At 38.3% G+C, this 22379-nt stretch overlaps 6 protein-coding genes and 1 pseudogene across 9 annotated transcripts in view; 1 reads left to right on the forward strand and 6 right to left on the reverse strand.

The window, feature by feature from the left end:
• LOC104708218 (DEAD-box ATP-dependent RNA helicase 25-like) overlaps window positions 1-1352 on the reverse strand; it is a 5501-nt gene extending 4149 nt beyond the window's left edge. Inside the window, exons 1-4 of the mRNA XM_010424742.2 lie at window positions 971-1352; window positions 646-752; window positions 353-408; window positions 25-249 (exon numbers count right to left, since the gene is read on the reverse strand). Of these exons, the coding sequence (XP_010423044.1) occupies window positions 25-249; window positions 353-408; window positions 646-752; window positions 971-1230 (648 nt within the window). The 5' untranslated portion in view covers window positions 1231-1352. The remainder of the gene's footprint in view (window positions 1-24; window positions 250-352; window positions 409-645; window positions 753-970) is intronic.
• LOC104708217 (DEAD-box ATP-dependent RNA helicase 25) lies at window positions 1694-5467 on the reverse strand. Its single transcript, XM_010424741.2, has 10 exons — window positions 4443-5467; window positions 4204-4310; window positions 3892-3947; window positions 3555-3779; window positions 3197-3403; window positions 3036-3122; window positions 2854-2949; window positions 2559-2774; window positions 2296-2478; window positions 1694-2070 (listed from the first exon to the last, which is right to left on the reverse strand). The coding sequence occupies exons 1-10, from the start codon at window positions 5336-5338 to the stop codon at window positions 1843-1845; spliced, it is 2301 nt and encodes a 766-aa protein (XP_010423043.1). The 5' UTR covers window positions 5339-5467; the 3' UTR covers window positions 1694-1842.
• Window positions 5905-9015, reverse strand: LOC104709869 (annotated as a pseudogene).
• On the reverse strand, window positions 9432-11620 carry LOC104708219 (probable splicing factor 3A subunit 1). Its single transcript, XM_010424743.2, has 3 exons — window positions 11399-11620; window positions 9818-11220; window positions 9432-9714 (listed from the first exon to the last, which is right to left on the reverse strand). The coding sequence occupies exons 2-3, from the start codon at window positions 10592-10594 to the stop codon at window positions 9469-9471; spliced, it is 1023 nt and encodes a 340-aa protein (XP_010423045.1). The 5' UTR covers window positions 10595-11220; window positions 11399-11620; the 3' UTR covers window positions 9432-9468.
• Window positions 11959-14822, reverse strand: LOC104708220 (serine/threonine-protein kinase SRK2G). The gene is made up of 9 exons (XM_010424744.2): window positions 14432-14822; window positions 14072-14146; window positions 13890-13991; window positions 13738-13791; window positions 13469-13561; window positions 13234-13326; window positions 12796-12900; window positions 12606-12704; window positions 11959-12516 (listed from the first exon to the last, which is right to left on the reverse strand). The coding sequence occupies exons 1-9, from the start codon at window positions 14549-14551 to the stop codon at window positions 12193-12195; spliced, it is 1065 nt and encodes a 354-aa protein (XP_010423046.1). The 5' UTR covers window positions 14552-14822; the 3' UTR covers window positions 11959-12192.
• LOC104708222 (calumenin-A-like) lies at window positions 16232-18747 on the forward strand. The gene is made up of 9 exons (XM_010424748.2): window positions 16232-16746; window positions 16882-17084; window positions 17324-17426; window positions 17549-17614; window positions 17704-17877; window positions 17965-18061; window positions 18148-18287; window positions 18407-18467; window positions 18547-18747. The coding sequence occupies exons 1-7, from the start codon at window positions 16331-16333 to the stop codon at window positions 18274-18276; spliced, it is 1188 nt and encodes a 395-aa protein (XP_010423050.1). The 5' UTR covers window positions 16232-16330; the 3' UTR covers window positions 18277-18287; window positions 18407-18467; window positions 18547-18747.
• LOC104708221 (pyruvate kinase, cytosolic isozyme) lies at window positions 18784-21244 on the reverse strand. Of its 4 annotated transcripts, none has more exons than XM_010424745.2 (4): window positions 21135-21244; window positions 20595-20883; window positions 19876-20337; window positions 18784-19784 (listed from the first exon to the last, which is right to left on the reverse strand). In XM_010424745.2, the coding sequence occupies exons 2-4, from the start codon at window positions 20850-20852 to the stop codon at window positions 18972-18974; spliced, it is 1533 nt and encodes a 510-aa protein (XP_010423047.1). In that variant the 5' UTR covers window positions 20853-20883; window positions 21135-21244; the 3' UTR covers window positions 18784-18971. The 4 variants fall into 4 exon arrangements, with proteins under 4 accessions (XP_010423047.1, XP_010423049.1, XP_010423048.1 ...); XM_010424747.2 differs by lacking the exon at window positions 21135-21244 and adding an exon at window positions 21034-21110; XM_010424746.2 differs by lacking the exon at window positions 21135-21244 and adding an exon at window positions 20996-21108.

Consider the following 22379-nt stretch of genomic DNA (forward strand, 5'->3'; position numbering starts at 1 on the left):
ATAAATACAGATTGAAAATTTTACCTGGCATGGACTCTTTTGCATGCGCCTTTGCTCTGTAGGAAGCTTTGTGCCTCCAATCACAACTTGAACACCAATAGATGGGTGATACTTCAGCAAGATGTTTGCTTCTGCAGCAGCTTGACAAGCAAGTTCCCGAGTAGGGCATACCACAAGCACAATAATTGGGGGATGCCTATTATCCCGGCTTACAGGAGGAGATTTGATAACAGCTTCGATTGATGGAAGCTTCAATATAAACATCAACATTAAGAACAAATCCAACTGAAGGCCTTATAAAATCCTATCTGACTAACTTGTATGCATGAACTCAGAAAGTAGAATGTCTCACCAAAAATGCAACAGTTTTCCCAGTGCCTGTTTTGGCCTTGGCTAGGACATCTTTACCTGGAAAAGAGTTAAAAAGAAAACATATTAGCGGAACAATAAACAATCAGCCAAGCTTCAAAAATGTTAAGCCATGACAAAATATGAGCCATCTGGAAGAAAGATGCAAAAGTTTCTGAATTTCTTTCAAGCTTGTGAGACATCTTCCATTAGAAATCGTCCATATAGTTCTCAATCATGCGTATGTTATCTTTTTGCCTTATAAGCAACTCCAACAAGAATGAAAGAAAAGTTCACCTTTGAGAATGAGAGGAAGAGTAGCCTCCTGTACAACAGTCATTGTCTTAAATCCAGCATCCGCAATTGCTTTTAGTGATAATGGAGACAGAGGGAACTGATCGAATCTGTAAAACCATTTAACCATAAAAGGTATTCTCAATCAAACAGCAATGTATATGGTCAGAGCAAGTCACATACAGAAGAATAGTTCTAAAGCAATCTCCTTACTTGCATAACACAAAAAGAGACTAAATTGTACCCTCTTTAAAATGCAATTACTACTAAGAGAGTTCACAAAGTCTATAAAATACCCTTCTAGTTGAAAGAAGAGCAAATAATGTACCTTGTCTTAGACAAATAAGAATCTGAAGTTTTAGCAATTTGAGCCTCCTCCACAGGCTTAGTAGAAGCTGCTGCTTTCTTGATAAGAGGCTCATCAACATCATCAGATTGGGCTTCTCTTCCCCTCTTTGGACCTCTATTGTTGTTCTTGTCCTTGACTTGTTTTACCGACTCATCTTCCTGGTCACTCGTGAACTTTTTCAAATGTTTAGCGCGAAGCTCCCGTCTCTTCTTACCGGATTTGGGTCCATCGGAATTCATGGAAACGAGAAGACCCCAGAAAAGATGGAAGAGAAAGATGAAGGAAGAGCGTATGCCTTAAACTGTAAGGCTCTGTCAGCTACCAAGTTCCCGCCGTCGGTAAATTTAGGGTTTAAAAGGTTTTGTAGGCAACTCAATTTTAGGGCTCAAGGGGTACTTAAGAGAATAAAGTGGCCCAAAATATCCCAACAAATTAAAAAAACGGCACGTAGTTTGCTTTCATTGCTTTGAAATGTCTTTTTATGTCAGAATCACCTTTTATTTAAGGAAAGTGGTTGAAACTTAAAAGTATCTGAGACAACAACTGTCCAAAACTTTGTGAAATTTGTTTACATCTCATGAAAGCTTAGAACTGTAAATTTTTCATATTTTAAAACAATGTTTATAGTGCTCATATGTTATCGGTTTAATGTAAAGATAACAATATGAGTCTTATGATGATGGTAAGAATACTCATGATAAGTAGCCATTACAAACAAAAGATTTCCATAAGAAGGTAACTTTTATCGGATTTTTTAGTTAGAAAGTCTAAAGTGTAGCAAGAATGACAAGAGATTACACTTACAAAGCATTAATGTTTTCAGACAAAAGCAAATCACTAGCTTAAAGAATCTACTTGGTTCTAAGACCAGGAACGTTTTTGAGACCCATCTTGCCAAGAACATTTTTTGCGATAGCTGGTGGGCTGTCAAGTCCCATGCTGCGGCTAAACTCATTGGCTAACTCCACCAGTCTGGTCGTGTCTCTTGCAATCATCTTCTGAGATTTGTAGTAACCCAACCACGCCTGATACGCCGCCTCCTTGTTCTTCATTTCCACTTGGCTAAGCCCTTTCTGCACCTGAATTCAACAAATTTCTTATACCAATCAATACTCGACTCATGTCACACACTCTTCAAAAATCTTAGCTTTTGACTTCATAGAGTTTTGTGTTATGAGATTCAAATTCTGTTTCAAGTTCCCTTGTCATTCTGGATTGCCAGCAATTATGAGTTAAGAAAGGCTTGCTAAGTTCAGTAGAATCACAAATTCATGTGAGTTCATCATTTATATGAAAAAGCTTACCCTTTTCACAGCCTCTGGGTCTATTGGCGGTAGAGGAGACTTGTTGATGGGTAAGTCTTTAACAGATGACATGAAGTACTCTTCCCATGGTGCCAATAATAAAACTCCTTCCCCTTCCTTACCTTTCCGCCCGGTTCTGCCAAGTCTATGAATATACTGTTCCCTATCTGATGGCAATCCCATCTGCAAAAGCAAACAACTTCAGTAAAGAAATAGAGAGAAAAATTTTAGTTGCAGAACAATTCCATGTCAGAAACTGTTACCTGTACGACTAATGACACATCAGGGTAATCGACGCCACGAGCAGATACATCGGATGTGACAAGGATAATACCCTTGGACTTGCGGAACTCGTCAGAAACTCTTGTTCTGTAACTCTGCGGTTTTCTAGAATGGATCTCTCTGACGTTCAGGCTTAGCTGACTAAGCAGATCAGCCACCAATCTTGTCACCATAGCAGTTGTACAGAAAATAATAACCTACAGCAGCACGGAGGTTGTGTTAGTTCAGGGATACAGACATTGGTGATTCAAAATGGTAATAGAGAAACAGTGTTACCTTATAGTCCACATTATCAGCAATGTGTTCTTTAAGAAGAACATATAGAAGAGAGAAATGTCTATCCAGTGATGCAATCATGTACATTTGTGTGACCTGGGAGATATAACAGACATAAGAAACCGATAACTCCAATCATACAACAAGTCATTCACTCAAATCAACCTAAAGAAATCCTTTACCTTTTGGTGCGTCTCCCCAGTACCCTCTTGTACACAATTGATGAACTCATGATCCCGTTTCAGGGCAACATGGCATATTTGGCGGACCTTGACACCAAAAAACACAGTTCAAGATTCCAACCCAAATTTTGAGAGCCTATGTACAAGAAACTGACACTTACCTCTTCCGGTACAGTGGCAGAAAATAAAAATGTTTGTCTCTGCTTAGGAACAGCGGCAATTATCCTCTCAATGTCCCTTCGGAAACCCATGTCCAAGAGATGATCAGCTTCATCAAGCACTAAGACTTTCACACCCATCAACCTTGTTGCAAATCCAGAAGTGTTCTCAATATGGTCTTTCAGCCTTCCGGGTGTAGCCACAAGTATCTGAGAGTTTTAAAATATGTGATTAATCAACAATATATAGATACAGCTGGCTGTACTGCAGTCATCTTAGAAGCTCAACTTAAAGGAATTGCAAAGATTTGCTCAGAATTAACTTCACATAGAGTGGCAAAAGAGATCGATCTTTTATTACCTGGCAAGGATTCGTTTGCATACGCCTTTGCTCTGTCGGAAGCTTTGTGCCTCCAATCACAACTTGAACACCAATAGATGGGTGATACTTCAGCAAGATGTTTGCTTCTGCAGCAGCTTGACTGGCAAGTTCACGAGTAGGGCATACCACAAGCACAACAATCGGGGGTTGCCTGTTATCCCGACTTGGAGGAGGAGATTTGATAACTGCTTCAATTGATGGAAGCTATAAATAAACATCAACGATAAGAAGTAAGAACAGATACCAATCGTAAGGCCGATCAATTCCTAACTGACCAACTTATATGTCCATGAACCCAGAGGGTAGAATGTCTTACCAAAAATGCAACGGTTTTCCCAGTGCCTGTTTTGGCCTTGGCTAGGACATCTTTACCTGGATAACAGAGCCCGGAAGAAACCAAGGATTTAAAGAGGATTTTTAAACAATCAATCAAGTTACAAAATGGAAGTCATGGCAAATTTGAGGAATCCTGAAGACACAAGTTTCTATGTTTCTATTTTTGAAATACTTATTGGCTATTGCATAAGTGATATGTAAAAGCTTGTGAGATGTCGTCAATAGAAATTGTCACAACACTTCTAAACCATGGTGTGGTTTTTTCTAACAAGGCTCAGGAATAAAAGTTCACCTTGGAGAATGATAGGAAGAGTAGCCTCCTGCACAACAGTCATCGTCTCAAATCCCGCATCCTTGATAGCTTTTAGCGATAAGGGAGACAGAGGGAACTGATCAAATCTGTAAACCAATTACCATAAAGAGAATTCTCAATTAAACAGCACCAAATGATCAAAGTCACGTCCAGAAGAATAGTTCTGAAGCAACCTCCTCACATGTAAAATAGAAATGTAAACTGAAAGATAAATATACCTCGTCTTAGACAAGTAAGAATCTGAAGTCTTGACATGATCACTCCTTGGCATATCAGTCCGGACAACCTTAGGAGAAGCCACTTTCTTAATAACAAGCTCATCATCTTCATCATCCTCATCACTACTACTATCTTCACTAAGCAAATCATCAATGCTTCCCGATACTATCCTCATCTCGTCCTCATCACTACTATCTTCCTCTTCCCGTCTTAAACCTCTCCCCAAGCCCTTGTTGTTTTCCAAACCTCGCTCTCTCCTAAACCCTGAATCTACATTTCTCTCATTCCTTCCACGGAAAGAAGACTCACTACTCTTTCCTTGAATACGACCGTTCCTTGCACCTTCTCGATCACCTACCCGCTTATTCCTAAACGAATCAGCCGGCTCGCCGCTGGTTCTCCTCCTGTTCGAACCCCCAAATCTATCCATCTCACCTTCCTTTCTTCTTCTCGCACCATCGAACCTATCAGATTGGCCTTCCCTTCCCCTCCTTGGACCCCTACTACTGTTATCCCTGTCTACTACGTTTCTACGAACCACCTCTGGACCCGAGTTATCTTCGTCGCTTGTGAACTTCCCACGCGAAGAACTAGTCCTCAAATCGCTAACCCAATCACTAAGCTCTGCCTCGTCCTCAATCAAGCTCTTGGACGCGCGAATCTCACCCCCAGGTCCACTCCGCCGCACGAATTCGGGTTGGGATCTCTCTGGTCGGGTTGAGAAATTGACCCGGGAACCTAATCCGATGTACTTTAACCTAAAGGAAAAGGCTTTGGATAGAACAGGGACGGAACGAAATGAATAGATAAGTGCGCCTGAATTCATGGAAGGGAGACGAGTACAAGGAAGAGAATGAGTGATGAAACGTACACCGAGAGGGAACTTCAAGGACATATCTCGCACTTGTAACTACCAAGTTCCCGTCGTCGGTGGTGACCGGAGAGAATTTGAAGTTGAAGATAAGGAAAGAGTCGAGAGAGAGGGTTTTACAGTAAAACACACACCGATAAGGGTTTTAAAGGGATAGGAAATGAAGCAGAGAGACTTGGTATCTAAAACGATTTGCGCAAACGTTATGTAGTTTTTCTCCCATCGCTGATAACAAAACGGTGAGTTGTTTCTGAAACCCTAATAATTTCTAAATTACCCTTCGTCGAGGGAAACTCAGATAACACTTGAAGTCTTTTAGGGCTTGATGGTTTAGGAAGTTTTCATTAGCCCATACAAAAAGCCTGATAAGAAGCCCAAAAAGGATATAATGTTATCAAATTACGCTAAACCGGTAGTTGAACCAAAAAGCAAATTGTGTCATAATCTCAACCCTTGCTGAACCGAAAATAACCAAGGTGGAGTGGGAAAAAAAGATTGTTGATGAACAAAGGGTTTGAAAACAACAACAAAGCAAAAGTGTTCCCGTTGAGATCAAAAATTAAGTTTGAGAATGCAAAATCTTTGGTCTTTTACTTGGACTTATTACTACTACCCTTTTTGGGTTAATGTTTCTGATGGCCACGAGGGTGTTCTTCATCTACTGTCTCATTCGCATCTTACTTCCTTAAACTTGACAGGTTTAATGATCACCCCAGCTTTCTTTACAACCTGCACACATTAATCGCCAATGGGTTTAAAGAAAATGCAGCATTTTTCGAAATGGGTACACTACTAATGAGAGTTTTAACAAATAAGTAATGAAAAGTTAACCTCAGGTCGGTTTAGATCTCCAACAATAGTTGTGGGGTTAAACTCAGGTCCTATAGGCCTACGCATACTAAGTTCGAAAACTTCCTTGGATGTGTAAGGGAAAGGTAGACTCTTTATATGAAGTTTCTCAGCCTGTCAAGTCATATAGATAATATGTCAGCATGATATTTGGTGGAAGGGATAAGCATTATATATTAAGTGAGACAGTACTAATTACCTTTTTATCGACTTTTTCTGATATGATAACATGTCCGAGACGAGCGTCTTTCCTTGATTTGAGAGCTTGATCTCTCCTTTTCATGTCATCTTCGTGTTCTCTAACCATCCTTTGTGGTAAACCTCTCTTGTTTTGGATATCATTCCATTGTCCCCAACCAGGAACTAGAACCGGTTTCTCGGGTTCAGGAACTTCCTGATTCAGTACCTCTTCCTTATCCTTCTCAAACTCACCAACAACGTCATCACCAGCAAAAGCACGGCTTACAAGCTCTTCTTGACAAGGAATCTCATAGGTTTCCTTTGAACCACATGTCAAAATCCCATCAACCATTTCCTCTGCTTCACTCTCTGAATCATCGAAAGGTACCTCGTTTTCCATTATGGTTTCAGTGTTTCTAGCAGGTGAAGAAGCATTATTATCTATTACAGCCTCTGATTCATTATCTTCCATATCATTGTCACTACTATCACTGTTATCAAAAAACTTGTCTGATTCCTTTTTAGACTCTTTTGGAGCTTCTGCCCCAAATACTCTTCTACCACCAACAACATTAGTGGACTTTTTAGTGTTTTCTGCTCCACCATAGTTCTCCAACTCTTCATACTCCACAATTGCACGTTTAGCTTCTTCTTTAGCTTCCTGGTTTTTCTTTTTCTCAGCCCGAGCCTAACCAAACCAAAAACATGAATGAACGAAAAAGCAGAATAAAATATATTCAAAAGTGTTTTGTTCAAGATTTACCATGAAAGGTAATGACATAAGACCAGAATTGGGGGCTTCATCATCTTCCACAGCTTGAAGTGTCTTCACTTTTGCTTTCGCTATCAGTTCAGAAGCATCTTGATCTGAACCATCGTTCAACTCTGCATCGCTCTCATCACTACTACTTTCATCTTTTGTGGAGTTCATCTTTCTGGACAAAGTAGCATTAATCTGAAGTTGTTCAGATATAGCTGCCCGAGTTCCATCGTATTTCCTATTCAGTCCAAGCCTCAGCATGCGTTTGGCCCATTTTCCTGCGTTTTTGTGCTTTAATGTCATACGTTCCTGCATATATAAGCACATATAACATATGAACAAATAAGACAATCTATCACTTTTTTTTGACAGTGTACGTCTTGATGAAAAAATCTGTGAAGTGAAGAGGAAAGTGTAGACTGACCTCTACTCGTCTAATCTCCTGCTTCTTAGCCTCTTCTTTAGCCATTGCTGGGTCCATCAATGCTCCAACCCCTGATTTATTCAGATCTTTGTTTTTAAGGCGATGATAAGTTTTAGACTTAATCTTCTTGATTCGTTTACGTTTCAGGTCAACACGGAAAAGCATGCTCCTCATCTTAGCAATGCGGTCACGTTTCTTGATGTGATCTTCCATATATATCTGCAACGTATCAAAATTTAATCCAAACAGTTACATCAGATATTCGTTACGTTCAGTGCCAGATAATTTATAAGTCAAGTAAGCTGCGGAGCAGGGAATGAACTAGAGATCACAAAACTTGCCTCGTTCAATTCAAGAAGCCTAGTACCATCTTCTTTGTGAGCCTCCCTAACCTCATTATCGTCTAATATAGAAGCCATTCTCATCTCAAAGACATTCCTGGGCTGAAATTGTGATGCTATTGCACCAACCGTAGAGTATCCAGCATTGACATCTTGGTTAAAGCAAATAGTTGGTGCCTCCCTATTCCTCTTTACCAGAGGCACCCACTTACTCAACTCCTCGTCAAGTAGTCCTTTCACTACACTCCGTTCCAGTATTTCTCGTTCTGGCTTTGGCTGAGGAGCATGGACAAGAGATTGAGTATCTTTTTCCATCCGGAAGATACTCTCGCATAGTTGGCTAGATCCAGGTAGTCCTTGAATAGGATTTAAAAGGTGTTCCATTGTGGTGATGGATTTACCCTCTAGAACATCACGGGTAGGATTGAATTCAGACTCTGGATATGGTTCAGTGAAGAGTACATGTTTTCTCTTACTCTCTCCTGAAAACGAAAAAAAGTTTATATATTACAGCTCACAAATGCAATGAATAGAAGATAAAAGCAAGACTCTGTCTCAAGTTTGAGTGTCAATACCTTGAAAGGCTGCTCTTGGGATTCCAGTGACAGCTTCCAACATCCGTGGATGTCTACCATCATCATCATCATCATCATCATCATCATCATCTTCTGACTCCACGTTTTCATCCTTCGTTGAAATAAAGACAATTTACAAGTTAGTCTCTATCTCGATTAGAAGAGGCAGGCAATCCAAATTAAACAACTTTTTAACCTAAATTATTACGTGTTATCCAAACAACTCTTAACCTAAAATCAAACTCCTACAGTGACGGCGATAAGAAACACAATCGAATCGACCGCGGAATATTAACTAAGGGAACAAAAAAAACCTTGAATTCCTTGTGAAGGACGAAGTCGTAGTTGTCAACGGGGTCGTAACGGTTGTTTTTCCTGGATTCCTCTTCAGGCACACCTTCTTCGTACTCGTACAAATCGCACTCATCAAAATCAATCTCAGCGTCAGAGTTCAAAAGACGTTTCTCATTAGCAATGATCTTGAGTATTGAGTTCGGCAAGTGAGGTCCTGATCTCCTCTTCTTTGCATTAGCTAGGTTTTTGAAACTAGATTTCCTCTTCTCTCCTCCCATCTTGACTCTCTCTGTTTTTTTTTTTTTTTTTCCAACTAGTCGCGATTTTGAGACAGAGACTTTCCTAGGGCTTGTTGCTTCTGACCGACCAAGTACTGAAATAGACGGTCTGAGTGGTCTAGTTTTTAATTAGGGTTCGACTCGTTTCACGCAGCTGTAATCAATACGGTTTGCAAATTACTAATAAAAATATAACGCAGCTGGCTATATTTCTAAGCTTTGTTAGAGAAGAATTGGATTAATTAGGCTAAAACCTTTGATTGGTTTTGAGATTTTGAGTGCGGTTTGATAATGTAAGGCTAATTTATTAGTTATTTTTCGGCCTCAGAAGTCAGAACTAGTAGGCGATCCAAAACAAGCTTAAAAAGCCACTACATATAGTTTTTGACCACCAAGTTTAAACATTAGTAGTAAAGAATAAGAGTTTAAGAGATTTGGAAAAGTATTTTCCAATTACATCAATGCTCGCAGAGACAATGTTAGGATTTCTCCTGCTCCCACGTTGTAATGTGCAAGTGACTTGTTGTCCTTTAACAACCCGGCTTTCCCACTTAACTCCTGTTTCTTCACTGGAATGTGTATCTCCCCAGTTATTTTCTCCTTCAAACTTGCCACATTTTCCAATAACGACTCCACTGTGATCTCGATGACTAGTCCAGCGCCGATGCTTGGAACAGAAACCCTGATTGTAGAGGAGCCCTGAAAATTTATGACTGCTAGTTAGATACAAGTCAAATTAAGCCAGTTGAAATAAACAAAAAGAAGAAAACAAAGACAGGTAAAAGTGTGAAGAAAACATTACCGGATGCTGTGCAAAGAACTGGTCTTCTGGAACAAGTGCTGACTCACGCTTCTCTGGCTCTGGTTCCTCAGGTAGAGACAGTGGTGGAGGAGGAGACGACATTACAGGCTTAGTATTAGGTGTGGCAGGTGGCATCCTCTTTTGAATCTGATTCTGTTGTACATGTTCTAGTAGTGTTTCCAGTTTCACCAGATTTGGAATGAGTCCAGGTGGTGGTGGTAGCAACACGGTCCTCTCCACGTTAGCAAAATACTCAAAGGCACGCAAATCATTCATAGCCATCTCCACTCCGTCCTTCTCCTTTTCAGGAACTTGATCAAGAAGCTTGAAGAAACCATCAAGAACTTCCTCCGTAGCATCATCAAAATTCGTGATATACTTTTGGTAAGTCACCAGCTTTTTGGAAGGCACCAACACATTTGAATACCCGATAACAAGCTTGAGGAAACAACGGTGCCTGCTGTCAGTTGGCTTAAAAAACTCAAACAGAGGATTCTCATACACTCTCTTCGTCAGTGCCCTTCGAAAATACATCCCATAAACAGACACAAACTGCGCTGTGAGCTTGAAAATATTAAACTCCTTGGACCTTGCGGGTGATAGTGATCCCTGGAGGAAGGAATGCGAACTTGATAGGTGGAGGCTGAGGCATATCTTTGAAACCGAAACGACGCCAGCATTTTGGTGCTGGAGCGTCAGGTTGGATATCCTGAGCATCATCGTCATTCTGAGTAAGCTTTTGCTGGCAAGGACCGGAGCTCTTGACTCTTGCTTCATTCACATTACTGGCCATGTTACTTGTTGGTAGTACTTCCACTTTCACCAGATTTGGAACAAGTCCAGGTGGCAACACGGTCCTTTCCACGTTAGCAAAATACTCAAAAGCATGGAAATCAGTCATAGCCATCTCCACTCCGTCCTCCTTCTCTTTCTTTTCAAGAAAATGATCAAGAAGCTTGAAGAAAGCATCAAGAACTTCCTCCGTAGCATCATCAAAATTCGTGAGATACTTTTGGTAAGACATCAGCTTTTTGGAAGGCGCCAACACATGTGAATAACCGATAGCAAGCTTTAGGTAAACACGGTGCCTGCTGTCAGTTGGTTTTAAAAAACTCAAACAGAAGGTTATCACACACTCTCTTCTTCAATGCCCTTCGGAAATACATGCCATAAACAGACACAAACTGCGCTGTGAGCTTGAAAATATCGAACTCCTTGCGGGTGATAGTGATCCCTGGGGGAAGGGATGCGAACTTGATAGGTGGAGGCTGAGGCATATCACTGAAACTGAAAGGAGACCCTAGATTGCAGCACTTTGGGCGACAAGAACCTGAGCTCATGGACATCGCATCAGCGACCTCGGATCTCTCATTCTGCGTAGAGGACATATATATTTTCTTTGTCTACAACCAGAAACAAAAAAAACAAAACAAAGAAACATTCAAATCAGATTCGCTAGACTAACAATTTGTAACCTAAATAAATAGCCCCAGCAAATTAACAATAATCAAATCCACTGAATTAAACGCATAGATAAATTCATGAATATATATCCCCATGGGAGAAGGCGAACGATCGCACCTTAATTGGGAAGGAAACAGCAGCTAGAAGCCTAGAACCGCCCTGACGTCTGAGTAGAGGCTTAGAACGAACGGCTTCGAGATCTAAAGCTTGGAAATCGACAGCACAAGGAAACGAAGAAGAACCTTTCTTGCTTGAGAAGAAATAAACTTTGCGCTAGCTAAGGCTTCTTTATATAGACCTTGAGGTATTGAGGTATTTAGTACAAAGTCACCTGACCAATAGTAACCTGCCACATGGACATTGTTTCCAAATTTAATTAAATAAAGTCACCTGACCAATAGTAACCTGCCACATGTAAACGATTCAGAATTTGATCAGATAAAAGCTAACCTTATTTACAAGTTTACAAAGTTGTCACTTATATCTCTTTGATTGATGTTGAGATTTTGAGGATTGCGGTTCGATAATTTCGATGGCATAACATCTTTGTTTTACCACCACCATGGTACTCTCGTTGTTCTGGGTTGCTACTTGTTAGCAAATAGAGTTTGAGAAAGGCTTGACAAGTTCAGTTAGAGTCACAAATTCATGCTATGTTTGCAGTAGTATTTGAAAAAGATTACCTTTGTATGATTCATAAATATAACGAAACGATTTGTATGATTCATTTTCTTACGAACAACAATTGACAAAACGACAACGACATCAAATCTAAAAGTGAACCTGCACGTAGCTTACAGCCTTCGGCTTTCAGAAATATGTCTTTTTTTACCAGAAGCAAGTCACCAACGCACCAAACAGTGTTCATAAAGAAGAAAATAAGTATGAGAAACAGAGCAGTTTATTTCTTCTTAAGCTTTGTCAGACTCTTGACAAGACTGTGCCTCTTTGACATGCTTCTCATACTCGTCTTCTTCATCATCTTCTTCTTCTTCCACTTCAGCTTCAACATCCTCTTCCTCTTCATCTTCTTCATCAGCTCCTGAGCCCGAGCTTTTGACAGAAGGTGGAGCTGGATTCCTTGCTTCTCCAACTATCTTCATTATGTCCTCTACGCTTTGAAGAGAGAAGCTCGTGTCTCTCTTGTAATACGCTGCTTGAGCCGACTCCAGCAGCTCCTTTGGCAAATTCTTCAAGTACCATGGATGATTCTTGATCTCCTTAAGCGTGATTCTCTGTCACGAATATTATTGACAACAATCAGAACCGCAAAATGCATCTTCCTCACAATATCTATAGCTTGAAACTGGAATAGTTAAGGCACCTTAGCAGAGTTAGTGACGAATATGCGAGAGAGAAGGTGTTTGCATTCCTGAGATATGTGAACATAGTCCGGGATCTTGTATTGTACAGCCATTATGCGCTGCAGAATAACATTTTAAATTGTTATATTATTGAGACACTTGAGCAATAAGAAGAGGAGTTAATTAGAACTGTTGAATGGTATTAGTTACTTGGATTGTTTTCCTGAAGTTCTTTGGATCATTAGGGTCCTCAAACGGGTAAGCTCCAACCAACATGACGTAAAGGGTTACTCCACATGACCACACATCCGCGTGCTACAAAAACACAGTCATATGAGTGCAAATGCCAGTCTATATGCTCTATGACAATTATGATTATAGAGACTGACCTATAAACATCCTACCCATATCGACTATCACCCGTCAAGTTTTAAAAATTAAGACCCTAGGCTTGGACATTGTGCAGAGACTGGTCCATTTAAACCTAATTAGAAGTATAATAACTGAAAAGTTTATAACATCAATCTTAGAGCAGTCTAAACTTTATTACCTCATAATTTTCCCTTGATGACACAATTTGCTTACTTTGACAACCAATCATGCATAAATGGGCAAATTGATATGTATAAGAAGGCATGAGCAGTGTACCTTGCCATCATATTCTCTCCGTGAAAGAACTTCAGGTGCTATGTATGCTGGAGTTCCCACAGTCGATTTAGGCCTTGAATGTAGTATAGATGACTACACAGTAGAAGTAAAATAGAAAACAGGACAAGATCATAAAAATCAAGACGAGTGAACAGATAATACTTTTGATTTGAAACAAACTAATCAGGATTGAGACAAACTGCGCAAAGAAGAAGGGAATGAATAGAGTGCAGACCTTAGAGTAACCAAAGTCACATATTTTCAAAAGCGGAGCAGGGCTCCCATCAAGCAATGTGTTCTCAAGCTTCAGGTCTCTATGGCATATTTGCTGCACAGAAGCAAAAGAGAGGGGAAGGTTACACAAGAACGGAGGCATTAAAGTCCAAATCTCAAACAAAGAATCTGGGCGGCAAAACATCAATAGCTCTCCATAAAATGCCTAATTAGGCACATAGCTTTCCTTTACAGCTAAATGAAAATGGGAAGAATTATATACATACATACCAAGGAATGGCAGTAGTCTACACCACAAATCAGCTGTTGAAAGAAGTACCTAGCCTGAAAAGTGAAAAAGATAAAAATCAAACCAAAAACTCATACAAGCACATCAAAAAAAAAAGATCAAAGTGTAAGACTTTAGAAGGAGAAAAGCGCACCTCAGCTTCACTGAATCTACCAGCAGTGCAGATTCGATCAAAGAGCTCTCCTCCAGAAGCATACTCCATCACAATAGCAAGATGAGTAGGTGTCAGAATCACCTGGAACCAAATCAAAATCAGATCCCAAGACAAACTCTCTCTTGATAAGGGCCACAGAAGGAAAAAAAAAAGAGACTTGCCTCCTTGAAGCGGATGATATTGGGATGCTTAAGTGATCTGTGATTGATAATCTCTCGCGCCACGTTCTCATCTATCTGCATAAACCAAACAATCCACAAATTAATCATCATCATTTAAGTATGTTGTTATGAAAAAGCCCCAATTTCTAAAAAAAAAAGAATCTGCAAACTCCTTAAAAAATGTCTAGCAAAAAAGACTCAGATTTTCCTGAAAACTCCTTCAAAATGTCTAGCAACAAGACTTCAAATCATGATTCTGATCATACCAACTGAGCTAAAAAGTGAAACTTTTAAACCCCAAGGTCCCCAATTCAAAACTTGAATAACCCAGATAGCAAAAAGACAGGAAAAAGCCCAAACCTTGCGGCCTCTCTCGATGTATTTCATGGCAACGAGCTCTTTGGTGTCCTTGTGTCTGAGAAGCCGAGCCACACCGAAATTACCAGAACCCAGATCCTTGACAACATCATACTTGTCCATTTTCCAAAATCAACAACCGTAGGGATCGGAGGTGTCTAATCTATCAGCTTAGTAAACGATTTGGAAAAGGGGGATCTGAGCAAATTCCATCGATAAGAAAATCGTGAGATCCAATACACACACACACACGACACACCCATCTGCGTGTGTAATGTATGTATGTATAATAATATCCGATGGAGCCGTAAACGTAGGAGTTAGTAAATGGATTGGACCACGTGGAGGATCTACTCGAACTCCAATGATCTAATAAAGCTTGTGATTGGAGTGAGTCCAACGGTAGCTAAAGCTACAATTTCATCTCTTACATTCGCCGACATACATTAACAGTTTATAAAATTGTATAAACCGTAACAAAAGCTCAAAAGTATTTTCTAATCATTGTCAATTGAGAATAAATTGCGTTTATGGGAAAAAAAAGAGAGGTTATTGTGTTATTTATAAAGATGTGGGGTCTCATAAAACGAGTCAAAATCTTCCAGAGATATAGTCTGTATATTACTACAGAAGCATTTTCTTGAAAAAATTGATGTGTAGTCATCACAGAATTAGAAACACATTTAACAAAAAAAACCCTTAAATTTTTTACTTAATTACATCAACATGCCATTATATTTAAAAAACAATTAACTGAATAATAATTAGATATATTATTAATTTTCACACAAATTTAAATATCACATATTAAAAATAATTAAATAATTACATACTATTTTAAGTTAAAATTTCACTAAAATTTACTTACAAATATACAAGTCAAAGTTATATTATTAATAAGAAATAACTTAAAAAGGCTATAAAAACATATAAAGTTAATAAAAATAAAGAACATACAACTTATTAAACATATAACTTATTAACAAAATCATATAAAAATTTTATTTTTTAAGTTAGTATTATTACCATAATAATTTAAATAACAAGCTTTCAATAGTTATTATAATTAATTATAAAAATAAAAATATATTACCCATGAATTATCTCCAACTCATTAAAGGAAACTTAATTCCCAATAAATATAGATTTATATATATTCATAAATAAATATAATAATGACAACAAAGTAGGGGATATCATGATGTGTGATGATTTATATATATCTAAGTATGTAAACTAATTAATCTCAACATTTAGTGTGATTATTCATTCAAAAATGGAAATATTGATAACTGAATAGGAATATATATTCTAATTCTACATTAATATATGTGTTATTAAAAAGGAATGAGACAATAACCCTTATCATTATAAATAAACTTATTATCCAAAAAAATCATAATATATTTAAAATGAGTGATTATTAGATTATGAAAAATTGTTATAGTTACTCGATTAACCATAAATATAAAATTTGATTTTTAAAACACACAAAAATATATATTTCCATAAATTGTAATATTTTATAAATATTTTATTTACTACGTTCACATAATTCACGGGTGAAATGTATTCTTACACATTTAAAGATTTCATGGAAAAACATATTTTTTACATGAAAAAAATGCAGTTTTGAATAAATAAATAAAAACTTTAGTTATGTATTATGTTTAACACAAACAAAGGTTCTAAAATAATAATTTTACTTATAATAATATTCTTTAAATCGATTTATCCCGGACATAGTAGTGCCCTTGTTACTAGTATATATTTATTTATCCGCAAGACTCCATCTTTGAAGATCTATCTTATTAACACTTCGAAGTGTAAAAAGCTCAACTTTGCGGACAAAATTAGGGTTTCAAGCTGAGATTTTTTTTTTACTTGTGTAACACTGAGATTATGAGTAAAGCTTCGGTGATTCTATACATCACGGTGGGGATCTTTGTGCTCTTCCTCATCTCTTATTCCCCGAAGAAGAGGAGTGACTACGATCACCACCATGGCGGTCACAACCAACATCACCGTTTAAAACTCCGGTCTTCTTTCAATTTCAAACCTACTCGTCACGATCCGGTTCCGTTTGATCCTCTCGTCGCTGATATGGAGCGCCGCCGTGAGGATAAAGAGTGGGAGCGGCAGTACATTGGGCATTCTCATCCGGAGCTTGTCTCTCATTCTCAGAAGAAAACAACCAGTGGTGGTCATGAACATGAACATGAACATGCACCTGGTCACGAGTCACAGCCTGAGTGGGAAGACTTCATGGATGCTGAGGATTACTTGAATAATGAGGACAAGTTCAATGTCACTGATAGGTTTGGTCTTCAATTTCCAAATCTTTTGAATTTGATTGCTAATTAAAAAATGTATACTTTTGAAAGTTTCGATCTTTATTTCACTAAAGATCCAATTTTTGTAAGGGAGGAGTTTGATTGATTGGTGCTTTTCAGGTTGATAATGCTGTTTCCGAAGATTGATGTTTCTCCAGCTGATGGGTTTGTGACGGAGAGTGAATTGACTGAATGGACTATGCAGTCTGCTGCCAAGGAAGTCGTTCACAGGACTCAAAGAGACATGGATGTTCATGATAAAAACAAGGATGGTTTCATTTCATTCTCTGAGTATGAACCACCGTCTTGGGTCCGTAATTCGGGTGAGCTGCAGTTTCCTCTTTCTTCTTTTGAGTTTCATTGAGTAATTTGTGGGCTACTTGTTATAGTCATACAGAAACATATGTCTTGGTAGATCTTGTTATTCGGTTTTACCTCTTCTGCCTATGAACCATATAATCCTTCTCATCTGTTTGATTGCAATTTGCAACGGGTTTTAAGTAAAGAATCTCACTTTTTATCTCTTTAGACTGCGAGCTGACTTGGTTATAATTTTAAACAGATAATAATTCCTTTGGCTATGACATGGGCTGGTGGAAGGAGGAGCATTTTAATGCATCAGATGCAAATGGTGATGGACTGCTGAACTTAACAGAGTTTAACGAGTAAGCGTTTTCTTTCTTGTGTAGATTAAAGCAACCGAGCTGTTTCAGATTTTGGTTAATATACTATCACTTTTTTGTTTTTGTTCTCACAATGCTCTTGCGGGTTAATTTTTTTCATTTAGTTTTCTGCATCCTGCTGACACCAAGAACCCTAATTTGCTGCTATGGTTATGCAAGGAGGAAGTAAGGTAATGTACTGTGATCATATGATTATTTCTGAGGAACCCTTCTTTTAGCTGACTCTTTATTAATGGGTTCTTCTCCTTCCCTCTCCCAGAGAAAGAGATTCAGACAAAGATGGTAAGATCAGTTTTGAAGAGTTTTTCCACGGCCTCTTTGACACTGTAAGGAACTACGAGGAAGATAATCACAATTCTACGCATCCTTATCATGACTTGCCTGAAGGCCCGGCAAAGCAGTTGTTTTCTCAGCTTGACAAAAATGATGATGGGTTCGTAATTTACGAATTCACACAACATGATTACCATTTCCATTAATATCAGGCATCCCTTAACATTTTACTCCCACTTGTCTACAGGTACCTATCAGACGTTGAACTACTTCCCATTATCAGTAAAATCCATCCTACTGAGCGTTATTACGCAAAACAACAAGCTGATTATATTATATCTCAGGTACGTAGCGTTTAAAACAAATGGTGTATTTTAGCTGTTAAATTGCTCGATCTTACATTGATCTCTCTTTTCCTGATCTTTTCTAGGCGGATTCGGACAAAGATGGACGTTTGACTTTGGCAGAGATGATTGAGCATCCATACGTCTTCTACAGTGCCATTTTCGACGAAGATGACACTGATGATGATTATGGCTACCACGATGAATTCCGCTAGTTTTACAATGAGTAAGCATCTGCCACAACCCTGAAAAACTATTCCTATTGAATCTGTCGAAGAATGTCCTAATTGAATCTGTCGAAGAATGTCCTAAGTTATAACGCTAACCGTTATTCTTCAATAACAGAGGAAGAAATAACATCAAGCTCAATTCCATATAACTTCAAGGAACATCCCTCGCCAAACAGGTGACCTCAATAACATCAGGCGTGGTTAATCTTTTATACCTTTGTTCTTGTCGTTCTTACGGCTTTTCTTATACTGCAGAGTCCACCACGAATCTCTCCCACGCAGATCATCTGGTGATTTAGAAGTTAGAATAGTATTTATGATTTTAAACGTTAAAGGAACATACTTTTCTTTGAATCTTGTTCAATCGTTATAGATGGCTTTCTCGATGTTTGTATCTTTTACTTACTTAACACCTTTAAAGCTTAATCTTTTATAAGCAAAGCTTATGAAGAGAAACAGTGTATACATGCAAAAGGTCAGCACTGAGCCATAAGAAGCAGATTTTGATCCGTAATCTTGAAATAATAAATAGAACAAAAGGGAGAGAAAGGTTACAGAGATTCAGGAGCTACTGTGACCTGTTTTTTTCTTATTTCATGCTACAAAGCAAATTCTCAGTCACGATTACCAACAATCACCAGATGCAAGATTTTTTGTGATTTTGATAGAAGTTTGAAATCTCACTTCACCACACAGATCTTAATAACAGAGGCAGCTCCAATACGGTGCAACGCCACAATTGCATCACCACGGTTGCATAGTCCTCTCTGTGTAGCCGACTTCAGAGCAGCCTCAATGATAACTTCCGTGGCTTCACTATCGGTTGCCTTTGCAGATCCTTCAGCTAACATAGGGATAAGACCTCTGTATATGAGACTGTGCCTTGCAGGTGACTCGTCACTACAAGCCCAGTCAAAGGAGTCAGTGGTCATAACCGGGACAACCACTGACAGAATCGGAACAGCAGGTCTGTATTTAGCCACGAGATTAGCGGTTGAACCTCCACGTGTCAACACAATGATGAGTTTTGCCCTGGCTTTGTTAGCAGTCCGTACAGCTGATGATGCAAGACTCTCGAGTGGGCTCATTGGAAGCGGAGTTGCTCGGATCATCTCCTTAAAGATTGTGTTGTAATCAAGGGAGCTTTCAGCTTCAATGCAGATCTTAGCCATGACTTTCACAGCTATTTCCGGATAAGCTCCTGCTGCACTCTCACCGCTTAGCATCACACAGTCCGTGCCATCAAGAACAGCATTTGCAACATCTGTGGCTTCAGCTCGGGTTGGCCGAGGTGATTTGATCATTGACTCCAGCATCTGAGTGGCTGTAACCACCGGTTTACCCGCAAGGTTACACTTGTAAATCATCAATTTTTGAGCCAAGAAGATCTTCTCGATTGGAATCTCCATCCCGAGATCACCACGAGCAACCATGAACGCATCTGTTTCACGCAATATCTCATCAAAGTTTAGCACTCCTTCCTGGTTCTCAACCTTCAAAATCCAAACCCAAGAAAGAAAAGAGTCAGATTCATGCCTATATATACATGAAATGCAAATGCCATAAGTGGAAATTTTTGAATACCTTGGACATCAACATTATGCTTTTAGCATGGGAACCAAGAACCTTCCGGACATTAACAAGATCCGAACCTTTGCGGACAAAAGAAAGAGCAATCATGTCGATGCTGTTCGGAACACCCCAACCGAGAATATCTTCAATATCTTTATCTGTCAAAGTGGGAAGATCAACAACAACACCGGGAAGATTCACGTTCTTTCTCTCACCAAGCATGGCCGAGTTTTCACACCGGCACCTAACTGTTCCAGACTCGGGATCACATGACAAGACAGCTAGACTTATGCTTCCATCAGCACAGAGTATGGTGTTCCCAGGCTTCACATCCAAAGGCAGCTTTTTATAGCTCATGGATATCGTTGACTCATCTCCTTTAATATCATAATCAGTGGTTATAGTAATCTCTTGACCTTCCTTCAGTTGTATAGGGTTCCCATCTTTCAAGAAACCAGTACGAATCTCAGGCCCCTGCAAAATCAACAAGCGAAATCATAAGCTGACAGTCTCTAAAATGACGAATTCACATAGTACAAATTCCATGATCTAGCCATATTCTTTGAATATACATAGAATCTCTAACGATAATAACCAAACACAGTACTAAGGATTTAACATTTTTAAATTACGAGGTTAAAAGCAAGAAAAACCAAGTTGACTTTTAGGTACAAACTAGATCGAAAATTATGACAAGAGAATCCAATTCACAAGATAAGTTTTTAATTAACCTTTGTATCAAGCATGACAGCAGCAAGAATGCCGGTATTATGCATAGCGGTACGGAGGTTGTCGAGTGTCTCTTGATGGTACTCATGGCTTCCATGTGAGAAGTTGAAACGAGCCACATTCATACCAGCTCTCAAAAGCTTTTCGATCATAGAAACAGTGCGAGAAGCTGGTCCTAAAGTGCAAACTATCTTTGTCTTTGGGATCCTCCCATCATTAGGTAGCTCCTTCAGAATCCCTTCTATGTCTATGTTCGACATTTTTCTTTATAAGATCTCTTCTCGTGTTTCCCTACAATGAAAAGATAAAACAATTCAGCGCCATAATTAAACAACTCAACAATAAAACAAGCGTAAGAATCGAAATTTCCCGTAATATCTAGACCGAGATCCCATATTTATACCAAACTAGAAAGTACTGAACTGAAGAAAAGAATCGAACATAAGTTTCAAGATTCACTCGTTTCACAGATTCACTCAACCAAACATAGGTTTGTAGGAACCAGAGTGTCTGAGAATTGGAGAAGAAGAGTGAGACTTTACCTAAGCTCCAGAATCTGGATCTGTTGTCGTGTCGGAGCGAGAACCCTTGTTTTTTTGGCTTTGACTTGGGTAATGACTCTGGCTGGTTTTGGAGTAAACGAAGTTGGTAGCGACCGCCACGTGAACTCGAATTTAAAATTAATAAGGATGTTTTTCTAAATCCAGTTTGTATTTTTCTATTTTAATAACAAAAAAAAATTGCATTTGACCAACAAAAAAAACAAAAATTAAATTAAATTTCCATAATAACAAAATCTAATATTTGTGCCTCTTGCCCAAAACAAAAGGCGAATAATACTTTTTATTTGAGTTAAACATTTTAACAATAACAAAAAGTATGTTATACATTTAATAATTTTTTATCAGGTTAAAAAATCTCAATGTCAAGATATGATTATTATAGACAAAAATAATTGTAATACGCCTTGAATATACTGAACGCCTTCATTACTTAATGTCAATGCACTTCGCTTTGGTGTTGATAATGTACTTGATGTTAAGTAACTAAATTAATTATGCACGTTATGTTCATGATTACTCTAGCAGAAGAATATGCCTTTTGGATCGAAAGATGTGATTCTCAATTCTTGAGTATGATTTGTTTGTTTTGTATCCATGAATTTATGGGTCTATATTGTTTTCGTATAAAGACAAATAAATACAAGCCTTTTTCACATTTTCCCCCATAGTTTTTCTTTAGGTTTTGTGCAAAAAAAACCCTCTAAGTAGTTTTTTTTTGCAAGAAAACCCTCCAAATCAAATAAATGCAAATCAATATTGCAATCTCAAAAGTCACCTGCAATATAACCCTTCCATGTATTGATGACGTGGCAACTTAAAAATCTTACAGTTTTGAAATTAAAAAAATGGCAAGATGTTGCCATTTATTTATAAATAAAAAAATTAAAGAACAAAAATCTTAAATTTTGATATGCATAGGTTTTGAGTGATGCGAAGATATAAACAAACAAAGAAAGAACAAATAATATTTTTGTTCTTTAATTTTTATTTATAAATAAATGGCAACATCTTGCCTTTTTTTTTTTCAAAACTGTAAGATTTTTAAGTTGCCACGTCATCGATACATGGAAGGGTTATATTGCAGGTGACTTTTGAGATTGTAATATTGACTTGCATTTATTTGATTTGGAGGGTTTTCTTGCAAAAAAAAAAACTACTTGGAGGGATTTTTTTTTGCACAAAAGCCTTTTTCTTTTGGTTCTTTGGGACTTTCAATGGTCATAT

This window comes from Camelina sativa, chromosome 8 (assembly GCF_000633955.1).
Source record: "Camelina sativa cultivar DH55 chromosome 8, Cs, whole genome shotgun sequence".
NCBI classification, from domain to species: Eukaryota; Viridiplantae; Streptophyta; class Magnoliopsida; order Brassicales; family Brassicaceae; genus Camelina; species Camelina sativa.